The sequence below is a fragment of the Mustelus asterias genome, unplaced genomic scaffold (assembly GCF_964213995.1).
Source record: "Mustelus asterias unplaced genomic scaffold, sMusAst1.hap1.1 HAP1_SCAFFOLD_171, whole genome shotgun sequence".
Lineage (NCBI taxonomy): Eukaryota > Metazoa > Chordata > Chondrichthyes > Carcharhiniformes > Triakidae > Mustelus > Mustelus asterias.
The window spans coordinates 136,921-156,604 of record NW_027590177.1 but is presented as its reverse complement, the minus strand read 5'-3'; the positions used below and the strand labels follow the sequence as shown (position 1 = coordinate 156,604).

Below are 19,684 nucleotides of genomic sequence, written 5' to 3'. Positions count from 1 at the left end.
AACTTGGAAATTGAGTTGGAAGGGAATTTGTCCACACAGTCATAGGTGTATAAGGAGCATATTAAAGGGCTGAGGACACAGCCTTGTGGGGCACCTGTGTGAAGATGATTGTGGAGAAGATGTTGTTGCCTATTTTTACTGATTGTGGTCTGTGGGTTAGGAAGTCTAGGATCCAGTCACAGAGGGAGGAGCTGAGCCCCAGGCCACACGGTTTGGAGATGAGTTCTGTCAGAATAATGTTAATGAGTAGGAACCTGACATAAGTGTCTTTGTTATTCAGGTGTTCCAGGTGTTGAGTGTAGGGCCAAGGAGATAGTTAGTGTCTGCTATGGACCTGTTGCGGCGATGGGCAAACTGTAGTGGATCCAGGCAATCTGGGAGGTCGAAATTAATTTTGAGGCATGACTCACCTTTAGAAGCACTTCATACTGATGGATGTCAGAGCCACTGGGCAACAGTCATTAAGGCACGCTGCCTGGCTTTTCTTTGGTATCGGGATGATGTTTGCCTTCTTGAAGCAGATAAGGACACCAGATTGGTGTAAAAAGAGGTTAAAGATGTCTATGAATACCCCTGTGAGCTGGTCTACACAAGATCTGAGCCCTCGTCCAGATAGTCCATCCGGGTAGTCACTTGCCATGGGTTGACTTTTGAGACGGCTGTTCTGATGTCAGCAGTGGTGAGCTCGAATACAGGTTCGTCGGAGCTTCCGGGATGGAGGGCGTGCTCTCACTGACCTCTTGCTCAAAATGGGCATAGAATATGTTGAGCGCATTGGAGGCAGTGATTTTACCTGCCTGGAGGGGGTTGTTTAATGTTGAAAGCCAGCTGGGAGTGTGTTTGAATAACTTGGTCTAGAGGTAACAAAGGAATGGATGATGGTTTTTGCAGTGGATAAACTGAGGCTAACGTGTAATTGGGCGATGTTACTGAGGTGAAAATAGGTGATTTTGGTGCTGATGTGGATCAGTTTGGAAGATCATCTGGGGTGAAATATTTCACCATGACTGCAAACCTCCTGTTTCAGTCTCAGACATTTGGCAGGGACTGGGATGGAGTTGATGGCTAGGGACTGGAGTTTGTCGAGGGGACTGAAGGAAATGGGCTCAGTCTTGTCAATATTTAAATGGAGGACATTTCTGCTCATCTAATCTTGGATGTCAGACAAGTTCGGATGGTGTGAGCTCAGAGGGGAACTTACAGGTAATGGTTTTGAAATACTCCTGCTGCCCTGGACAATCCAGATGGTGGAGGTTGAGGGCTTAGGAGGTTCAGTTCTAGGTCTATAAAAATGCCTCCCATTTGCCCCCCTCTCTCCCTGTCTCTTTCTGTCTGTTTTGCTTTCTCTCACTGTCTCTCTTGTGACATAGATTTCTCTAGCCCAGAGGGTTCCATCAGTGAATATATTTAAGGCTGAGATGATGAGATGTGTGTTGAATGGCAGAGCAGCCTCGACAGGCCAAATGGCCTACTCCTGCTCCTATTTCTTGTGTAGACTCAGACCGGAGGCAGGCTTTCTTCCCTGAAGGACATTAGTGACCATTTCATTTCTGACAAAAGATCAAACAGATTTCATGGTCACTTTTTCCTGGTGCCAGCCCCACAATTTACCAGATTCATTCAGCTCAATTTCACAACCTGCCTTTGTGAGTTCTTTCTCATCCCGTTTTCTGTTTAAAATCAATTTCACAGATTATCTGAAGCGGAGGATTTCCAATCAGAAAACTCAAACCAAACATCACATCAGGATCAGATTGGAGTCACCCAATTTATTGTAAGCTGAATATTTGTGAGTTTTGAACATGGAAGGAAAAAGCACCATTCACAGTGGGGAGAAACAGTGGGAATGTGGGGAGGGATTCAGATCCCCATCGGAACTGGAAACTCATTGGCCCAGACACACTGGGGAGAGGTCATTCACTTGCTCCAAGTGTGGGAAGGGATTCTCTCGCTCATCCAGCCTGCTGCAACACCAGCGAGTTCACACTGGAGAGAGACCTTTCAATTGTTCCAACTGTGGGAAGGGATTCGCTCAGTCAGGCAACCTGCTGAGACACCAGCAAGTTCACACTGGGAAGAGACCATTCACTTGCTCAGAGTGTGGGAAAGGATTTGCTCGGTCCTCTGACTTGATGGCGCACCAGCGAGTTCACACTGACGAGAGACCATTTAAATGTCCAGACTGTGGGAAGTGCTATAAAAGTTCCCGGGACCTGATACTCCATCAACGTGCTCACAGTGAGGAGAGGCCATTCAGATGCTCTCATTGTGGGACTGGGTTGAAACAATCATCTCAACTCATTGAACACCAGTGTACTCACACCGGGGAGAGGCCATTCACCTGCTCTGTGTGTGGGCATGGGTTCAGTCGGTCATCTAACCTGCGGACACACCAGCGAATTCACACTGGGGAGAGACCTTTCACCTGTTCTGAGTGTGGAAAGGGATTCACTCAATTATCCACTCTGCTGAATCACCAGAGTGTTCACAATGAGAAGAGACCATTTCAATGTCCAGACTGCAGGAAGTGCTACAAAAGTTCCCGACAACTGCTCCACCATCAACGAGTTCACACTGAGGAGAGACCTTTTAAATGCCCAGACTGTGAGAAGTGCTTTAAAAGTTCTGGGGAACAGATGCGCCATCAACGTGTTCACACTGACGAGAAACCATTCAGGTGCTCTCACTGTGACACTGGGTTCAAGACATCATCTGACCTCACTGTACATCAGCGAGTTCACACTGGGGAGAAACCATTCACCTGCTCCCAGTGTGGGAAGGGATTCACTCAGTCATCCTCCCTGCTGACACACCAGCGAGTTCACACCAGGGAAAGGCCGTTCACCTGCCCCAAGTGTGGGAAGAGATTCACTCAGTCATCCAACCTTCTGAGACACCAGCGAATTCACAAGTAATTTCAATAAATTAGCTTTGTGTTAACAGTGTTTAATCTTTTAACTCCTTTAACATATGTTATTTCCTTCTGAAGGGTTCTCACGCTCCCCTGTCTCTTCCATCCTCACCTCCAAGTGTGAGGAGCTCATGGAGCTTCTTTGTAAGATTGGGACAATCTGATCAGCTGCCTCTGCTGCTTCCCTCCCTTCCACTAGCCCACTGGGACAAACCGTGTTTAAAGTTCCATCTTGCCCAAGCCCAGAACTTACAGCTTTCTCCAGTTTCTTTCCTATCTCCCTTCATGCCCTCTGCATCTTGTCCATGGGAACCACCTTGTGCTCCATCAACCCTATTCTCACTAAACTGCTGATCATCCACCTTCCCCACATTAGGTGATATTGTTGACAGTTCTCTCTTTTCTCTCTCACTGTCCCTCTCACTTTCAAATCTACTGTCATCACCAATCCTAAAAAAACACTCAAATCCCACAGTCTTTGCCAACTACTACCCCATCTCCAACCTCTCTTTCCTCTCCAAAGCCCCTGAACTAGGTGTCCCCCAAGTGTTTATCCTTTGCCCCTCCTGTTTCTCATCTACATGCCGCCACTGGGTGACATAATACAGATAGACTGTTGTCTATCTTCTTCCTACTCAGCTTCTCTGGGCGGTGAACCGGGCAGCTGAAAGCTGATATTTATTAACCTTTTCTGGACACAGCCCCTTGTACATGATCAATGGTGTTCCTGAACTCTGGTTCACATGATCAGTCTCTGATTGATTTAATTCCATCTACAGGTCCAGACAGAGGGCGATCGAAGGGGTCTTCAACCTGACTGTCTGCCCCCTCTACCGCAGCTATATTCATGGCCAGGTGTCCCTGGAAAGGAAGCATGCAGTGTCCGAGGGCACCACTGAAGCCTTCCATGCCCACTGGGCACTGCAGGGACTGGGGTGTGTTATTGACCCCTTTAATCACATTTTAATTTGATGTTTTAAGTTTCCTTTCCGCTTTGTTTTTTGTTTCGGGCGGTTCCCCTCCTTTTAGGGAGCTGCCCCTTTTGAGTTGTCCCTAAGTTAGAAACATAGAAAAACTACAGCACAAAAACAGGCCCTTCGGCCCCACAAGTTGTGCCGAACATATCCCTACCTTTTAGGCCTACCTATAACTCTCCATCATATTAAGTCCCATGTACTCATCCAGGAGTCTCTTAAAAGACCCTATTGAGTTTGCCTCCACCACCACTGACAGCAGCCGATTCCACTCGCCCACCACCCTCTGTGTGAAAAACTTCCCCCTAACATTTCCCCTGTACCTACCCCCCAGCACCTTAAACCTGTGTCCTCTCAGAGCAACCATAAGTTCAGCTGATTTTGTTTATTTGGTTGGACACAAGAAAGATGTCCCTGATTGATGTCGGTGGTGTTGAATCAGTTTCTGATTGGTTTCTTCATGGTGATGGTCATCTACCGATCATTTCCTGCAACCTCCCGACTGGCCCTCTAATGTATCAGTTACTTTCGGAGTTTGCCCCACGTTATAACCTTTCCTGTCATTTTATTAAATTTTATGGCTTCGTACTGAGATAATGGGGGCCTAAAGATATCTTCTTTGTCACTTATTTGAGAAAAGCAAGCTTATGGTGTCAAATCCCAATGGTTAACATTTGGGTTCATTGTCTCAAATGTCTAATTGATGTGTAGAAATCCTGTAGAGTTCTCATTGGGGCAGGTGACTATCAGTATATTTTGGTTAAAGAAAGTGCTTGCTGGTTTTTGTAGTGGTTGCCAGAGCTTGGAACACAGTTAATTAAAAGGACACAAAGTGACACACAGCCTTAAACTAATACAGAAATTACAAAGTTACTTCAGATCTGAAATCCAAAGATAGTGGGCATCAAATCAGTGTGTAAAAGGTGAGATAGCAGGAAACACAAATACAGTATGATACATTCAATTGATAAATGTTCAAAACTAATGAGTCAGAATAACTACTGTGTTATGAAAACTGGAGAACTGAAATCTTTAATTTTTCAAACCAAATATGGTGATATAGTGTGAAGGAAAGTAACTGCTTCTTTTAAGATATTACAAGTTAAAAGGATACATTAATTTACGACACAGTGCTGAAGGTTTGAAACTTCACAGCTGGTTTCTTCACACAATATGGCCTCTAATTCAAGTATAACTGTTATTGTCAATGGCTGAGGGGTTAACAGTTCCAGACCTCAGCTCATCCAGAGTTGATGGGATCCACAGGACTCTGTAATTAAAGTATAAAAGTGAAGCTTTACACCGGCCTCGGGTCATGTGATGTATTTCACTTGTCAAATAAGAATGCAGTTACAGACAAAGCCAGTAACATGATACTAATATATTACAATTCAGCAGAATATCACAGCAGATTAGAATATCATAGAAGCCCTACAGTGCAGAAAGAGGCCATTTGGCCCATCGAGTCTGCACCGACCACAATCCCACACAAGCCCTACCCCCTTATCCCTACATATTTACCCGCTAATCCCTCTAACCTACGCATCTCAGGACACTAAGGGGCAATTTTAGCATGGCCAATCAACCTAACCCGCACATCTTTGGACTCTGGGAGGAAACTGGAGCACCCGGAGGAAACCCTCGCAGACACGAGGAGAATGTGCAAACTCCACACAGACAGCGACCCAAGCTGGGAATCGAACCCAGGTCCCTGGAGCTGTGAAGCAGCAGTGCTAATAGAACATAGAACATAGAACATTACAGCGCAGAACAGGCCCTTCGGCCCACGATGTTGCACCGACCAGTTAAAAAAAAAACTGTGACCCTCCAACCTAAACCAATTTCTTTTCGTCCATGAACCTATCTACGGATCTCTTAAACGCCCCCAAACTAGGCGCATTTACTACTGATGCTGGCAGGGCATTCCAATCCCTCACCACCCTCTGGGTAAAGAACCTACCCCTGACATCGGTTCTATAACTACCCCCCCTCAATTTAAAGCCATGCCCCCTCGTGCTGGATTTCTCCATCAGAGGAAAAAGGCTATCACTATCCACCCTATCTAAACCTCTAATCATCTTATATGTTTCAATAAGATCCCCTCTTAGCCGCCGCCTTTCCAGCGAAAACAATCCCAAATCCCTCAGCCTCTCCTCATAGGATCTCCCCTCCATACCAGGCAACATCCTGGTAAACCTCCTCTGCACCCTCTCCAAAGCCTCCACATCCTTCCTGTAATGTGGGGACCAGAACTGCACACAGTACTCCAAGTGCGGCCGCACCAGAGTTGTGTACAGTTGCAACATAACGCTACGACTCCTAAATTCAATCCCCCTACCAATAAACGCCAAGACACCATATGCCTTCTTAACAACCTTATCTACTTGATTCCCAACTTTCAGGGATCTATGCACACATACACCTAGATCCCTCTGCTCCTCCACACTATTCAAAGTCCTCCCGTTAGCCCTATACTCAACACATCTGTTATTCCTACCAAAGTGAATTACCTCACACTTCTCCGCATTAAACTCCATCCGCCACCTCTCGGCCCAACTTTGCAACCTGTCTAAGCCTTCCTGCAAACTACGACACCCTTCCTCACTGTCTACCACACCACCGACTTTGGTGTCATCAGCAAATTTGCTAATCCACCCAACTATACCCTCATCCAGATCATTAATAAATATTACAAACAGCAGTGGCCCCAAAACAGATCCCTGAGGTACACCACTTGTAACCGCACTCCATGATGAATATTTACTATCAACCACCACCCTCTGTTTCCTATCCGCTAGCCAATTCCTGATCCAATTTCCTAGATCACCCCCAATCCCATACATCTGCATTTTCTGCAGAAGCCTACCATGGTGAACCTTATCAAACGCCTTACTAAAATCCATATATACCACGTCCACTGCCTTGCCCCCATCCACCTCCTTGGTCACTTTCTCAAAAAACTCAATAAGGTTAGTAAGGCACGACCTACCTGCCACAAAACCATGCTGACTATCACCTATCAATTCATTACTCTCCAAATAACTATAAATCCTATCCCTTATAATTTTTTCCAACATCTTGCCGACAACAGAAGTGAGACTCACCGGTCTATAATTCCCGGGGAAGTCTCTGTTCCCCTTCTTAAACAATGGGACAACATTCGCTAACCTCCAATCTTCTGGTACTATACCAGAGGCCAACGACGACCTGAAGATCAGAGCCAGAGGCTCTGCAATCACTTCTCTTGCCTCCCAGAGAATCCTTGGATAAATCCCATCCGGACCAGGGGATTTATCTATTTTCAGACCCTCCAGAATATCCTGCACATCCTCCTTATCAACTGTAATACTGTCTATTCTACTCCCTTGCAACCCAGTGTCCTCCTCAGCTATATTCATAATCACTGTGCCATCGTGATTAATAAGCTTCAATTACTTGATTATTACACATAACTAAGCTACAAACTATTAAATATGACCATTCCTACAGTCGAACAGTCCAGTCAAGCAGCAGGCTGACACAGTCATACTTTGAATCATATCTTACTGCCAATGTCTCACAGGAACAAGGAGCAGGATTCGGCTATTTGGCCCCTTGAGTCTGCTCCACCATTTAATCAGATCAGGGCTGATCTGATAGTAACTTTAAATCTGCATCCTGCCTACCCCCAATAATCTATCGCCAACTTGCTTGCCAAGAATCTATCTACATCTGCCTTAAAAATCTTCAAAGACTCTGCTTCCACCGCCTTTTCAGAAGAGTGTTCCAGAGACTCTGAAAGAAAATATTTCACCTCATCTCCGTTTTAAATGGGTGAACCCTTATTTTTAAACAGGGACCTCTAGCTCTAGATTCTCACACAAGAGGAAACATCCTTTCCACATCAACCTGTCAAGACCCTTCTTGTTTCTTCTATGTTTCGATCAAATTGATCTTACTCTTCTAAACTCCAGCAGACACAAACCTAGCCTGTCCAAGCTTTACCCATAATCCACACATTTCTGGCATTAGTCTGGTCAATCGACTGCTTCCAATGTATTTACATCCTTGCTTAAACAAGATGACCAATCCTGTACACCGTACTCCAGATGTGGTCTCACTGGTGCTCTGGATAACTGAAGCATAACCTCCATATTTATGTAATCAATTCCCCTCACAATAAATGATAGCTTTCCTAATTACTTGCTTTACCTGCTTACCAGCTTTTTGTGATTCATGCAAAGAACAAAGAACAGCACAGGAACAGGCCCTTCGGCCATCGCTAATCACACTGTCCTCTCTAGACCAACCGCTTATATCCCTCTATTCCCACCTGTTCATGTGTCTATCCAGATGAGACTTAAATGTCACTAACATATCTGCCTCGACCACCTCACTTGGCAGTGCATTCCAGGCCCCCACCACCCTCTGTGTAAAAACCTTCCCCCGCACATCTCCACTGAACCTTTCCCCCTTATCTTGAACTTGTGCTGCCTTGTAATTGTCATTTCTTCCCTGGCAAAAAGCTCCCAAGTGTTCACCCTATCCACACCCCTCATAATTTTATAAACTTCTATCAGGTCGCGCCTCAGCCTCCGTCTTTCCAGGGAGAACAATCCCAGTTTATTCAATCTCTACAACACTCAGATCCCTCTGCATCTCAGAGCTCTACAATCTCTCACCATTTAGATAATCTGCTTCCCTTTTATTCTTCCTGCCAGAATATCCTGTCCTACCAGCAGTTCAGACCTGAGTAGAGGGAGCAGCACAGAGGTGGACAGTGCAAGTGAGTCATCCTGGGAGTCCTCAACTTGAAATTCTTTTTTATTCATTCGTGGGAAATGGGCATTGCTGGATGGCCAGCATTTATGGCCCAGTCCTTGTTGCCCTTAAACTGAGTGACTTGCGAGGCCATTTCAGAGGGAGTCACATGTAGGCCAGACCGGGTAAGGATAGCAGATTTCCTTCCCTAAAGGGCCATAGTGAGCCAGACGGGTTTTTTATGATAATCAACAATGGTTTTATGGTCATCAGTAAATTCTTAATTCCAGATTATTTTTATTGAATTCAAATTCCACCAACTGATGTGGCAGGATTCGAAACCCGGTCCCCAAATCATTAGCTGAGTTTCTGGATTAATAGTTCAGCAATAATACCACCAGTCATCACCTCCCCTAGTTCAACATGGAGTGTAGGAGAACAAGTCAGGAGCAGCACTGGGCACCCTAAACCTGAGATTCCAATCTGGTGACTCTATAATACAGGACTGTAAACACACTAAACAGCAGAAGCAGCATGTTCCAGGCAGGGCCAAGCGATCCCACAAACAACGGATCAGATCAGAGCTGCAGTCCCCCCACATCCAGTCGTGAATGGTGGGGGACAATTAAACAAATCACAGAGAGAGAAAGCTCCACAAACATCACCATCCTGAATGACTGGGGAAAGAAGTGGATCAATGCAAACAACTGTGATTTGTGTTTGGTGATCGCGGATGTGTTACTGATGCCTTCCATGGATTCCAAGGCCAGGAAAGACACTCTGGAAGGTGTGGGGAGCTGGGACTTGCCCAGGAGAGTAACTGAAGGTATAAAAACTGAAATAATCTAGAACTAGAAAGGAGAAAAGGCCACAAAAATGCAGCAATTAGTAACAAGACATTGATTAATCTTTTCTTATCCTGGAGAAATGAAGGTCCCAGCTTTGTGTCTTAAATAATATTAGTTAATTTGACATTTATCCGGAGTAATAAACTCCAGCCCAGTTATAGCGATCACACACATCAGCGAAAACACACCCCAACTGTCAGAATGAACATTGTTCAGTCGTGGATGTGATTAACAGCAGCAATAACAGCAGAATCCAATTCCTCCAGACATTTGTCAATTTGCTGGTGAGTTAGAAGATGGGTTGACTGAGTGAATCCCATCTCACACTCAGAGAAGGTGAACGGTCTCTCTCCATTGTGAGTGTGTTGGTGTCTCAGCAGGTGGGGTGAGTGAGAAAATCCCTTCCCACACTCAGAGCAAGTGAACGGTTTTTCCCTGGTGTGAATGTGCTCGTGTGTTCGCAGGTTGGATGAGCGAGTGAATCCCTTTCCACAGTCAGAGCAGGTGAATGGTCTCTCCCCGGAGTGAACTTGCTGGTGCCTCAGCAGAATACTTGAGGTCTTAAAGCTCTTCTCACATTCAGAACATTTGAAAGGTTTCTTATCTGAGTGAACAAGTTGGTGTGATCTGAGGCTGGTTAAATAAATGAATCCTTTTCCACACAAGGAGCAGGTGAATGACCTCTCCCCAGTGTGAACTCGCTGATGTTTCTGGAGGCTGGATAACTGAATGAATCCCTTCCCACACACTGTACATCTGAATGGCCTCTCCTCATTGTGAACTCGCTGGTGTATCAGCAGATCACTTGTGGTTTTATAACTCTTCTCACATTCGGAACATTTGAAAGGTCTGTTATCAGTGTGAACCAGTCGGTGTGCAGCGAGGTGGGTTGATCGTGTGAATCCCTTCCCACACACAGAGCAGGTGAACGGCCTTTCCCCAGTGTGAGTGCGTTCGTGTTCAATGAGGTTCTGTGATCGTTTAAACAGCTTCCCACAGTGACAGCAACTGAACTGTCTCGCAATGTGAACAACCTGGTGCTTGACCAGGTCCTCAGAGCTTTTAGAGTTGTTATCGCTGTCAGAGTGGTTAAAAAGCCTCTCTTCAATGTGAACTTGCTGGTGGGTCAGCAGGTGGGATGACTGAATGAATCCCTTCCCACACACGGAGCAGGTGAATGGCCTCTCCCCAGTGTGACTGCGGCGATGTATTTCCAGCAGCGATGGGTAACTGAATCCCTTCCCACAGTCCCCACATTTCCATGGTTTCTCCATGGTACAGGTGTCCTTGTGTCCGTCTAGGTTAAACAATCTGTTCAAGCCTTGCCCACACAAAGAACGTGTGTATTATTTCTCAGTAAGAGAATCAAGAGTCATGGGGATCAGGCAGGAACGTGGAGTTCAGGATTATATCAGATCAGTGAATAGTGGAGCAAACTCAATGGGCCCAATGGCCTAATTCTGCTCCAAGATCTTCTCATCCTTTGACTCTGCTGTGAATAGTGAGATTTTTTTAAAATCAGGCTGTGTAACTGGTTAAAGCTCTTTCCTAAGTCAGTTTACTGGAACACTCTCACTCGGGTGTGTGTGTAAGTCTTGGTGCTTTTCCAGTCACACTGATGTTTGAAATCTTTCCGCACCGCCAAAACAGAAAAACATTTCTCCTTCCACATTTAAAGGTCGATGATATTCAGGTTCTGATGAATTGAGTGACTCTGTCAGCTCTTGATGTGATGTTTGGTTTCAGTTTCCCATCTGCAATTCATCACCCTTGTGGACCTTGTAAAAGACATTGACAGAGTCAGTATCATTGTCAGCACAGGATAGAAAGTCAGAACAGACAATTCTCGTTTCCATGGAATATTATTTCAAATCTTGTTTCCCCAATCTTGTGGTCCAATCAAACTTCCATCTCAACTAAACCAGAACTTTGTTTCCAGTGTCTATGAGACACTCTGTACCCTGAGTTGTGGAGTTTTCGAGTGTTCCAGTCGACACTGCACGGTTCTTCTGCAGGACCACACAAGCATGGACAAGACCACGGAAGAGAGGCCAACAACCTAGTTACCCCATGCAGATCTACAAATCACTGTTTTAACCAGCCCCAAGAGCAGGTCCAGGAAAAGATCCTCTGACCTCCCAAGCCTTCTCCACATGGGCAGCCAATGATTAGGAGCGTGGGGAAGAATAGAAGTGGAACTAAAAGTGGAGAAGCAGCTCCTTCAGGGACTGCAACCTCTCACACTGAATATGTACATGGTTCATGGACCCCTGCAAACATCAGCTGCAGGCTGGGAGTGGGTGAAACTGTTTAGACACCTGTTGCCCAGTTTGGTGGGAGGCATGGTGGCACAGTGGTTAGACCTGGCTTCAGTTCCCGGATTGGGTCACTCTCTGTGTAGAGTTTGCACATCATCCCTCTGTCTGTGTGGGTTTCCTCCGGGTGCTCAGGGTTCCTCCCACAGTCCGAAAGACGTGCTGGTTAGGTGCATTGGCCATGTTAAATTCTCTCTGTGTACCTGAATAGGCGCCGGAGTGTGGCGACTAGGGGATTTTCGCAGTAATTTCATTGTAGTGTCAATGTAAACCTACTTCTGACACGAATCAATAATTGGAAGTCTGATGTGCTGGAAACTAGGATCCGGTGGGAACTGTAAAACCTAAGCCCCGCCCTCACTGTTGCGTCACGAAGACCCTGGCGCATGCGCCTCTCGTTGATCCAAGATGGCGGCCGTTAACCTGGACTTGGGCCTCGGGCAGAAAAAGATCCGGAGCTGCAAACACGGAAGCGCGGAGTCTCAATCGGGGTTTGAGCGCCCACCAGGTGTTTAGAAACTTTCTCTATCCAGAGCCGGCTCCATCGCTCCCTCAGAGTTTCCGCTTCCTTCCCCGTGGCAAAGAGACAAAAAGAGAGACTCACCCCATCGCCATGACTGACAGTGCGCATGCTCCAGTACTGGGCGATACTGCGGCTGCGCAGTAACTTCCTCTGGTGTAAATAGGGGGCATTCACCACCGCGGCGAATGCTGGGTAAACGCTCCGTCATTGAAAGTCGTTATTATTGACAGGTCATTTTTTTGTTGTGATGTGGAGATTGGAAGGAGGGTTGAAAAATCTGTGCACAGATCCTTCATTCATCAGAAAGAACAGAAGTGGGAACTGGTGGATAATTTTGATTTATTATTGTCACATGTTATGGTTTACAATGAAAATTATTATTTCTTGCACACTGTACAGACAAAGCATTCCATTCATAGAGCAGATAGGAGAGAAGGGAAGAAAAGGGTGCAGAATGTAGTGTTACAGTCATATCTAGGGTGTAGCAAAAGATCAACTTAATATAAGGCAGCTCCATTCAAAAGTCTGATGGCAGCAGGGATTAAGCTATTTTTGAGTCAGTTGGTACGTGATCTCAGACTTTTGTATCTTTTTCCCGATGGAAGAAGGTGGAAGAGAGGGTGTGTGGGGTTCTTTTTTGATTTGATTTATTATTGTCACGTGGATTAGTATACAGTGAAAAGTATTATTTCTTGTGCACTATACAGGCAAAGCATACTGTACATAGGTAAGGAAAGGAGAGAGTGCAGAATGTAGTGTTACAGTCACAGTTAGAGTGTAGAGAAAGATCAACTTAATGAGAAGTAGGTCTATTCAAAAGTCTGATGGCAGCAAGGAAGAAGGTGTTCTTAAGTCAGTTGGTAGATGATCTCAGACTTTTGTACCTTTTTCTTGATGGAAGAAGGTGGAAGAGAGTATGTCTGGGGTGTGTGGCATCCTTTATTATGTTGGCTGCTTTTCCGAGGCAGCGGGAAGTGTAGACAGAGTAAATGGATGGGAGGCTGGTTTGCGTAATGGACTGGGCAAATGCCCCAAGGTTTTCCACAAACAGCAGCAATGACAGCAAAATCCAACCACTCCAGTCAAATGTAAACTCGGAAGCTGGTGTGACTGAGTGAAGTATTTATTTGAGTAACTGTCAGGATTGTTTTCTCATGGATATTCCAAGTCATTTTTAAAATCATTCAATGGATTCTAGTTGTTGTCTAGATGAGCATTTATTGCCCTTGAAAAGGTGGTGGTGAGCTGTCTTCTTGAATCACTGCAATCCATGTGGTGTAGGTACATCCATAGTGCTGTTAGGGAGGGAATTCCAGGATTTTGATCCAATGACAGTGAAGGAACAGTGACATATTTCCAAGTCAAGATGGTGAGTGGTTTGGAGGGGGACTTCCAAGTAGTGGTTTTCCCCACCTGTCCACTGTCCTTGTCCTCCTAGATTGTAGCGGTCATGGGTTTTGTTTCCTTGTTTTCCTTTCATCTGTGGAATTTGCTACCCCAAAGTGCGGTGGATGCTGGGCAGTGAGTAATTTAAGGAGGAGTTGGACAGATTTTTAATTGGTTATGGGTTGAAAGGTTATGGGGAGAAGGCAGGAAAATGGGGATGAGAAGCATATCAGCCATGATTGAATGGCGGAGCGGACCCGAGGGGCCGAATGGTCTAATTCTGCTCCTATATCTTATGAAATTGCAGGTTTCATACAGATTTGCAAACGAACAAAAAAGGCCCAGGTATTTGTCCTGAATTACTATCACAGACAGCGATACGTTACCAATCACCAATTGTCCTTTGTGATGGTGATAGTTGGCCTTGTTCTTCTTGAACCTCTGCAGTCCATATAGTAAAGGTGCTCCCACAATGCAAGAGTATTAGAATTTTAACCCAGTCACGTTGAAGGGACAGTGATATTTGTCCAAGTCAGGGAGTTGTGTGGTTTTCCCATGTACCAGCTGCTCTGGTACTTCCAGGTGGGGAAGATTGTGGGTTGAGGAGATTCTGCCAAAATCCTGGTTGAGTTGCTGATGCATAAAGTCTCTCTCCATCACCCTCCTCCTGACCTCTCCCTCTTCACGCATAAAGGCTGAATTCTTGTTGTTGGCTCTGAAGAGGTGGAGGGCTCCTTTCCCTCAGTGCATTGGTGAACAGTTTGAGGCTTTGTCACAATCCAGCAGCTTTCATATCCACTATTTCCTAGTTCCAATCCCACAATTTACCAGATTAGTTCAACTCAGTTTCACATTTTGTCTTTGTATATTTATGGCTTGTCTCTCATGTTTCCCTCTTTCTGTTTTCAATTCATTTTTCAGGGGATTAGAAGGTGAGGAATTACAGAAAATTGTAAATCAAGGATCACATCAAGATCAGACAGAGAGCTTTGATTCATCAGGATCTAAACATCATCGGCCTTTGAACATGGAAGAAAAATGCACCGTTCACAGAGAGGAGACACTGTACATGTGTTCTGTGTGTGGACAAGGCTTCAATCGATCATCTGGCCTGTCGAGACACAAGCGCAGTCACACCAGGGAGAGACCGTATAAATGTGGAGACTGTGGGAAAGGATTCAATTATCCAGTTGACCTGCAAAATCACCAACGCACTCACACTGGAGTGGACACCTTTTACCTGCCCTGTGTGTGGGAAGGGATTCACTCAGACAGCTGGCCTGTTGATTCACCAGCGCATTCACAGCAGGGAGAGGCAGTTCACCTGCTCCGAATGTGGAAAAGGATTTACTCAGTCATTGGCCCTGCTGATACAGCGACACATTCACACAGGGGAGAGGCCTTTCACCTGCTCCGTGTGAGTGAAGGGATTCACAGATTTCTCTGCCCTGCAGAGACACCAGCGAGTTCACACCGACAAGAGTTTAAATGCCCTGAGTGTGGAAAGAATTTTAAAACTCGATGCACATTGCGGGAGCACCAGTACATTCACACCGGTTCCACAGCGTTCAGCTGTTCCCACTGCCAGAAAGGGTTCAGGACATCATTCCACCTTGTGGCACATGAATGCATTCACACTGGAGAGAGGCCATTCCCCTGCTCTGAATGTGGGAAGGGATTTAACCGATCACCCAACCTGCAGAAACACCAACGAGTTCACAGTGAAGAGAGACCGTTTAAATGTCCAGACTGCAGGAAGAGCTATAAAAGTTCTGAGGAACTGCGTCACCATCAATGTGTTCACTCTGACGAGAGACCATTCACGTGTTCTCACTGCGGGACTGGCTTCAGGCGATCAGGCGACCTCACTGTACACCAGCGAGTTCACACTGGGGAGAGGCCATTCACCTGCCCTGTGTGTGGGAAGAGATTCACTTGTTTATCCTCTCTCACTTCTCACCAACTTGTTCACACAAATGAGAGACCGTTCAAATGTTCTGACTGTGAGAAGAGCTTTAAAAGCAGAAAACTTCTGCTCGCACACCAGCGAAATCACTCTGAGGAGAGACCGTTCACCTCCACTGAGTGTGGGAAAGGATTCACCCGGTCATCCACTCTGCTGAGACACCAACAAGTTCACAGTGAGGAGAAGCCGTTCACTTGTTCCTTGTGTGGAAAGAGATTCACCCAGTCACACAACCTGGTGAAACACCAGTGAGTTCACCAGTGATCACAGGGGTGTGATTCTGCTGTTATTGCTGCTGTTAATCACATCCCAGACTGAATTATGTTTATTCTGATAGCTGGAGTTTATTTTTGATGTAAATCGGCCCTGTTGAACTTGGGGTGAGCCCCACAGCATCTCACATTCATATGTCAATAAATAATCACACCTGCATACCTTGTTTTAAATTTAAATCACTCAGAAACTGTATTGAACTAAAGATGAACAATAAACAGATCACAGTCCAATCCACCCCTGTGTGAATGTGCCGATGTATCAGCAGGCCAATGACTAAAGTCTGTTTTGTAACTTCAGGATGAGGATGTGTAAGCTCTGAATGTTGGTAATCTCATCTGTAGGCTGGAGCTATTTGATAGGTGGGATGTTCATAGCTGTAAACTTGTCAGATGTTGAAGGAATTACTATTGGAGTAAACTCACCCATTTATAACCTCAGACTCTGGTCCTTTTGTAATGAATAAGTAACACAGTGGAACAGCGGGGTAAATATGTGGGGCGACGGGGATAGGGCCTGGGTAAGATGCTCTGTTGGAGAGTCGGTGCAGATTCGATGGACCCTGTACCCTTGTGCATTTACCCTGCTAACCCCCCCAACCTACACATCTTTGGACGCTAACAGATAATTTAACAAGGCCAATCCACCGAACCTGCACAATTTTGGACTGTAGGAGGAAACTGAAGCACCCAGAGGAAACTCAGACACAGGGAGAAGGTGCAAACTCCACACACAAACCCAAGGCTGGATTCAAAACCGCTGCTGTTAGGCAGCAGTGTTAACCACTGTTCCACAGTGCAGCCCTTCATCTGCTGCTGAATCCCACATCCACACATTACTGCCAGACTTGACAATTTCAACACATTCCTGACTGGTCTCCCACATTCTGTAATTTTGAGATAATCCAAAATGTCCCCATGTCTTGCAGACGCTTCCTCCATCTTCACAACCCCCTCTTCTAATTCTGGACCTCTGTGCAGCCCCTTTGCAATTCCTGCAGCATTGCTGGCTTGCGGACTAATGTATGGATCAATTCCCATTCCAGCTGAGGTCGGTGTCGGAGCTGTCTCCTCACTCTGCCCAAGAGTGGATGGTAACGGCAGCCTGCTACTGACACAAACTGCCAGGAAAACAGCTCTGGATGACACATCAGCAGACAATGAGCCAAGGAGCTGCCTATGGGATAAATTCTGCATTACCAGCTATGTGGTGGGTCATTGCTTATTTAGTCACTGCTATAAACAGTGGAATTTTCACTTTGTAAATCTCAGCTTGAAGGAATAAAGTGAATAAATTGGGATATTAACTTTTACCATTATCCATCTGAAGCCAATGGACTCCTTTTTCCCCGCCCTGATGTGACACTGAATCTTCTTAGGTTTGAAGAAGAAACTTAACCTTAGAGCACTGGGCGGTACAGTGGCACAGTGGTTAGCACTGCTGCCTCACAGCACCAGGGGTTTGGATTCGATTCCCGGCTGGGTCACTGTGTGGAGTTTGCACATTTTCCACGTGTCTGTGTGGATTTGCTCCGGTTTCCTCACACAGTTCAAAAGACAGGCTGGTTAGGTACATTGGCCATGCTGAATTCTCCCTCAGTGTACCCGAACAGGTGCCGGAGTGTGGCAACACAGTGATTTTCACAGTAACTTCATTATAGTGTGAATGTAAACCTAGTTGTGACACATAAATAAACTTTACTGTTGGCGTCAGTACTCGTGACCTGGCAGGATGGCAAGAATGGTCCGGGGCCCCAGTGAGGTGTACTGGAGGGGCCGGAGTGGGCAAGTGGTGACACTGGGAGGAACAGCAGCTGGGAGGCCTATAGCGACCCCTGGTGGACAGGAGGGGAGACAGCAGCAGCACAGTCTGTGCAAAAGCTTCCCCAGTTCAACTGGAGATCAGAGAGACTGGGAACCTCCTCAACTGTAAACTTCAGCTTTTCACATTCACCCCCATTCATCCGTCTCTCCCTCCATCCACCTCACACTCCCTCCCTTTCTCCATCCCTCCCTCTCACCATCCATCCCTCTCTCCCTCCTCCCATCCCTCCCTACAAGAACCATTCACTCTGCACAGCAGTTTCACCCTCATTCCCACAGTCTGTATTCCAGCCTTTATCACATCCAGTCTGCTCCCAGATACTTTACACCATTAGATATTACAATTCAAACTTTATAATCTCTACAATTTACTATTTGTTCAAGGAGATGAGGGCGGCATGGTGGCACAGTGGTTAGCACTACTGCCTCACAGCGCCACGGACCTGAGATCAATTCCTACCTTGGGTCACTTCTGTGCGGAGTCAGTACGTTCTCCCTGTGTCTGCGTGGGTTTCCTCCGGGTGCTCAGGTTTCCTCCCACAGTCCAAAGATGTGCTGCTTAGGTTGATTGGCCATGCTAAAATTGACCCTAGTGTCAGGAGGATTAGCAAGTTAAATATGTGGGGTTACCGGGGTAGGGCCTGGGTGGGATTGTGGTTGGTGCAGACTCGATGGGCTGAATGGCCTTCTTCTGCCCTGTAAGATTCTATGATTCTATGAGATCACAAAATGAAAGTTAAAAGTTAAATTTATTTATTAGTCACAAGTAAGGCTAACATTAACACTGCAATGAAGTTACTGGATGGAGCTATTACAAGGGGGCATAACTATAGGGTTCGTGGTCGGAGATATAGGAAGGATATCAGAGGTAGGTTCTTTACACAGAGAGTGGTTGGGGTGTGGAATGGACTGCCTGCAGTGATAGTGGAGTCGGACACTTTAGGAACATTTAAGCTGTTATTGGATAGGCACATGGAGCACACCAGGATGATAGGGAGTGGGATAGCTTGATCTTGGTTTCAGATAAAGCTCGGCACAACATCATGGGCCGAAGGGCCTGTTCTGTGCTGTACTGTTCTATGTTCTATGTTCTACTGTGAAATTCCCCTAGTCGCCACAGTCCGGCACCTGTTTGGGTCAATGCACCTAAATAGCGCATCTTTCAGACTGTGGAAGGAAACCAGAGCACCTGGAGGGAACCCACACAGACACGGGGAGAACGTACAGACTCCACATAGACAGTGACCCAAGCCGGGAATTGAACCCGGGTCCCTAGCGCTGTGAGGCAGCAGTGCAGACAGACAGTCAAGAAATCATCAATTCCACTCCCACCCGGAGCTATGGGGATATATTTATAAATTATCTAATTTCACAATAAAACCCGCACACTGAGTTTCAGATTTGCTTCTGTTATTATTTTGGTGCCCAGCAGGTGGATTAGAGTGAGACTAACATCAACCCTTCATGGTCTCAGTCTGTCTCTGTGTTTGTGAGAGTGTCTGAGATTGAGTGTGTGTGTGTGCGCGTGCGTCCATGCATGCGTGTGCATGCGTGTGTGTGTGTCCATAGAAGGATAGAAACTAGAAGCAGGTGTAGGCCATTCGACTCTTCGAGCCTGCTCCACCATTCATTTTGATCATGGCTGATCATCGAATTCAATATCCTGATCCCCCCTTCCTCCCATATCCCTTGATCCCTTTCGCCCCATGAGCGATATCTAATTACTTCTTGAAATCATATTTGCGTGTCTGTGAATGTATTTGTGCATCTGTGAGTTTGTCCGTATCTAGAATCATGGACGATTGACTCACCCGATGAAGGAGCAGTGCTCCGAAAGCTCGTGATACCAAATAAACCTGATGGATTTTAACCTGGTGTTGTGAGACTTCTAACTAGAATCATAGAATCCAACAGTGCAGAAGGAG

General features: G+C 46.0%; 2 protein-coding genes across 2 annotated transcripts in view; one reads left to right on the top strand and one right to left on the bottom strand.

The window, feature by feature from the left end:
• The first annotated feature begins 1,802 nt into the window (after nt 1-1,802).
• The window catches only part of LOC144485222 (uncharacterized), a 29,597-nt gene continuing 11,715 nt past the window's right edge, over nt 1,803-19,684 (top strand). Inside the window, exons 1-4 of the mRNA XM_078203430.1 lie at nt 1,803-2,173; nt 2,342-2,436; nt 2,602-2,911; nt 14,619-15,437. Coding sequence (XP_078059556.1) covers nt 1,803-2,173; nt 2,342-2,436; nt 2,602-2,911; nt 14,619-15,437 — 1,595 coding nt within the window. The remainder of the gene's footprint in view (nt 2,174-2,341; nt 2,437-2,601; nt 2,912-14,618; nt 15,438-19,684) is intronic.
• Nucleotides 5,071-10,837, bottom strand: LOC144485194 (uncharacterized). The gene is made up of 2 exons (XM_078203401.1): nt 10,008-10,837; nt 5,071-5,155 (listed from the first exon to the last, which is right to left on the bottom strand). The coding sequence occupies exons 1-2, from the start codon at nt 10,745-10,747 to the stop codon at nt 5,071-5,073; spliced, it is 825 nt and encodes a 274-aa protein (XP_078059527.1). The 5' UTR covers nt 10,748-10,837.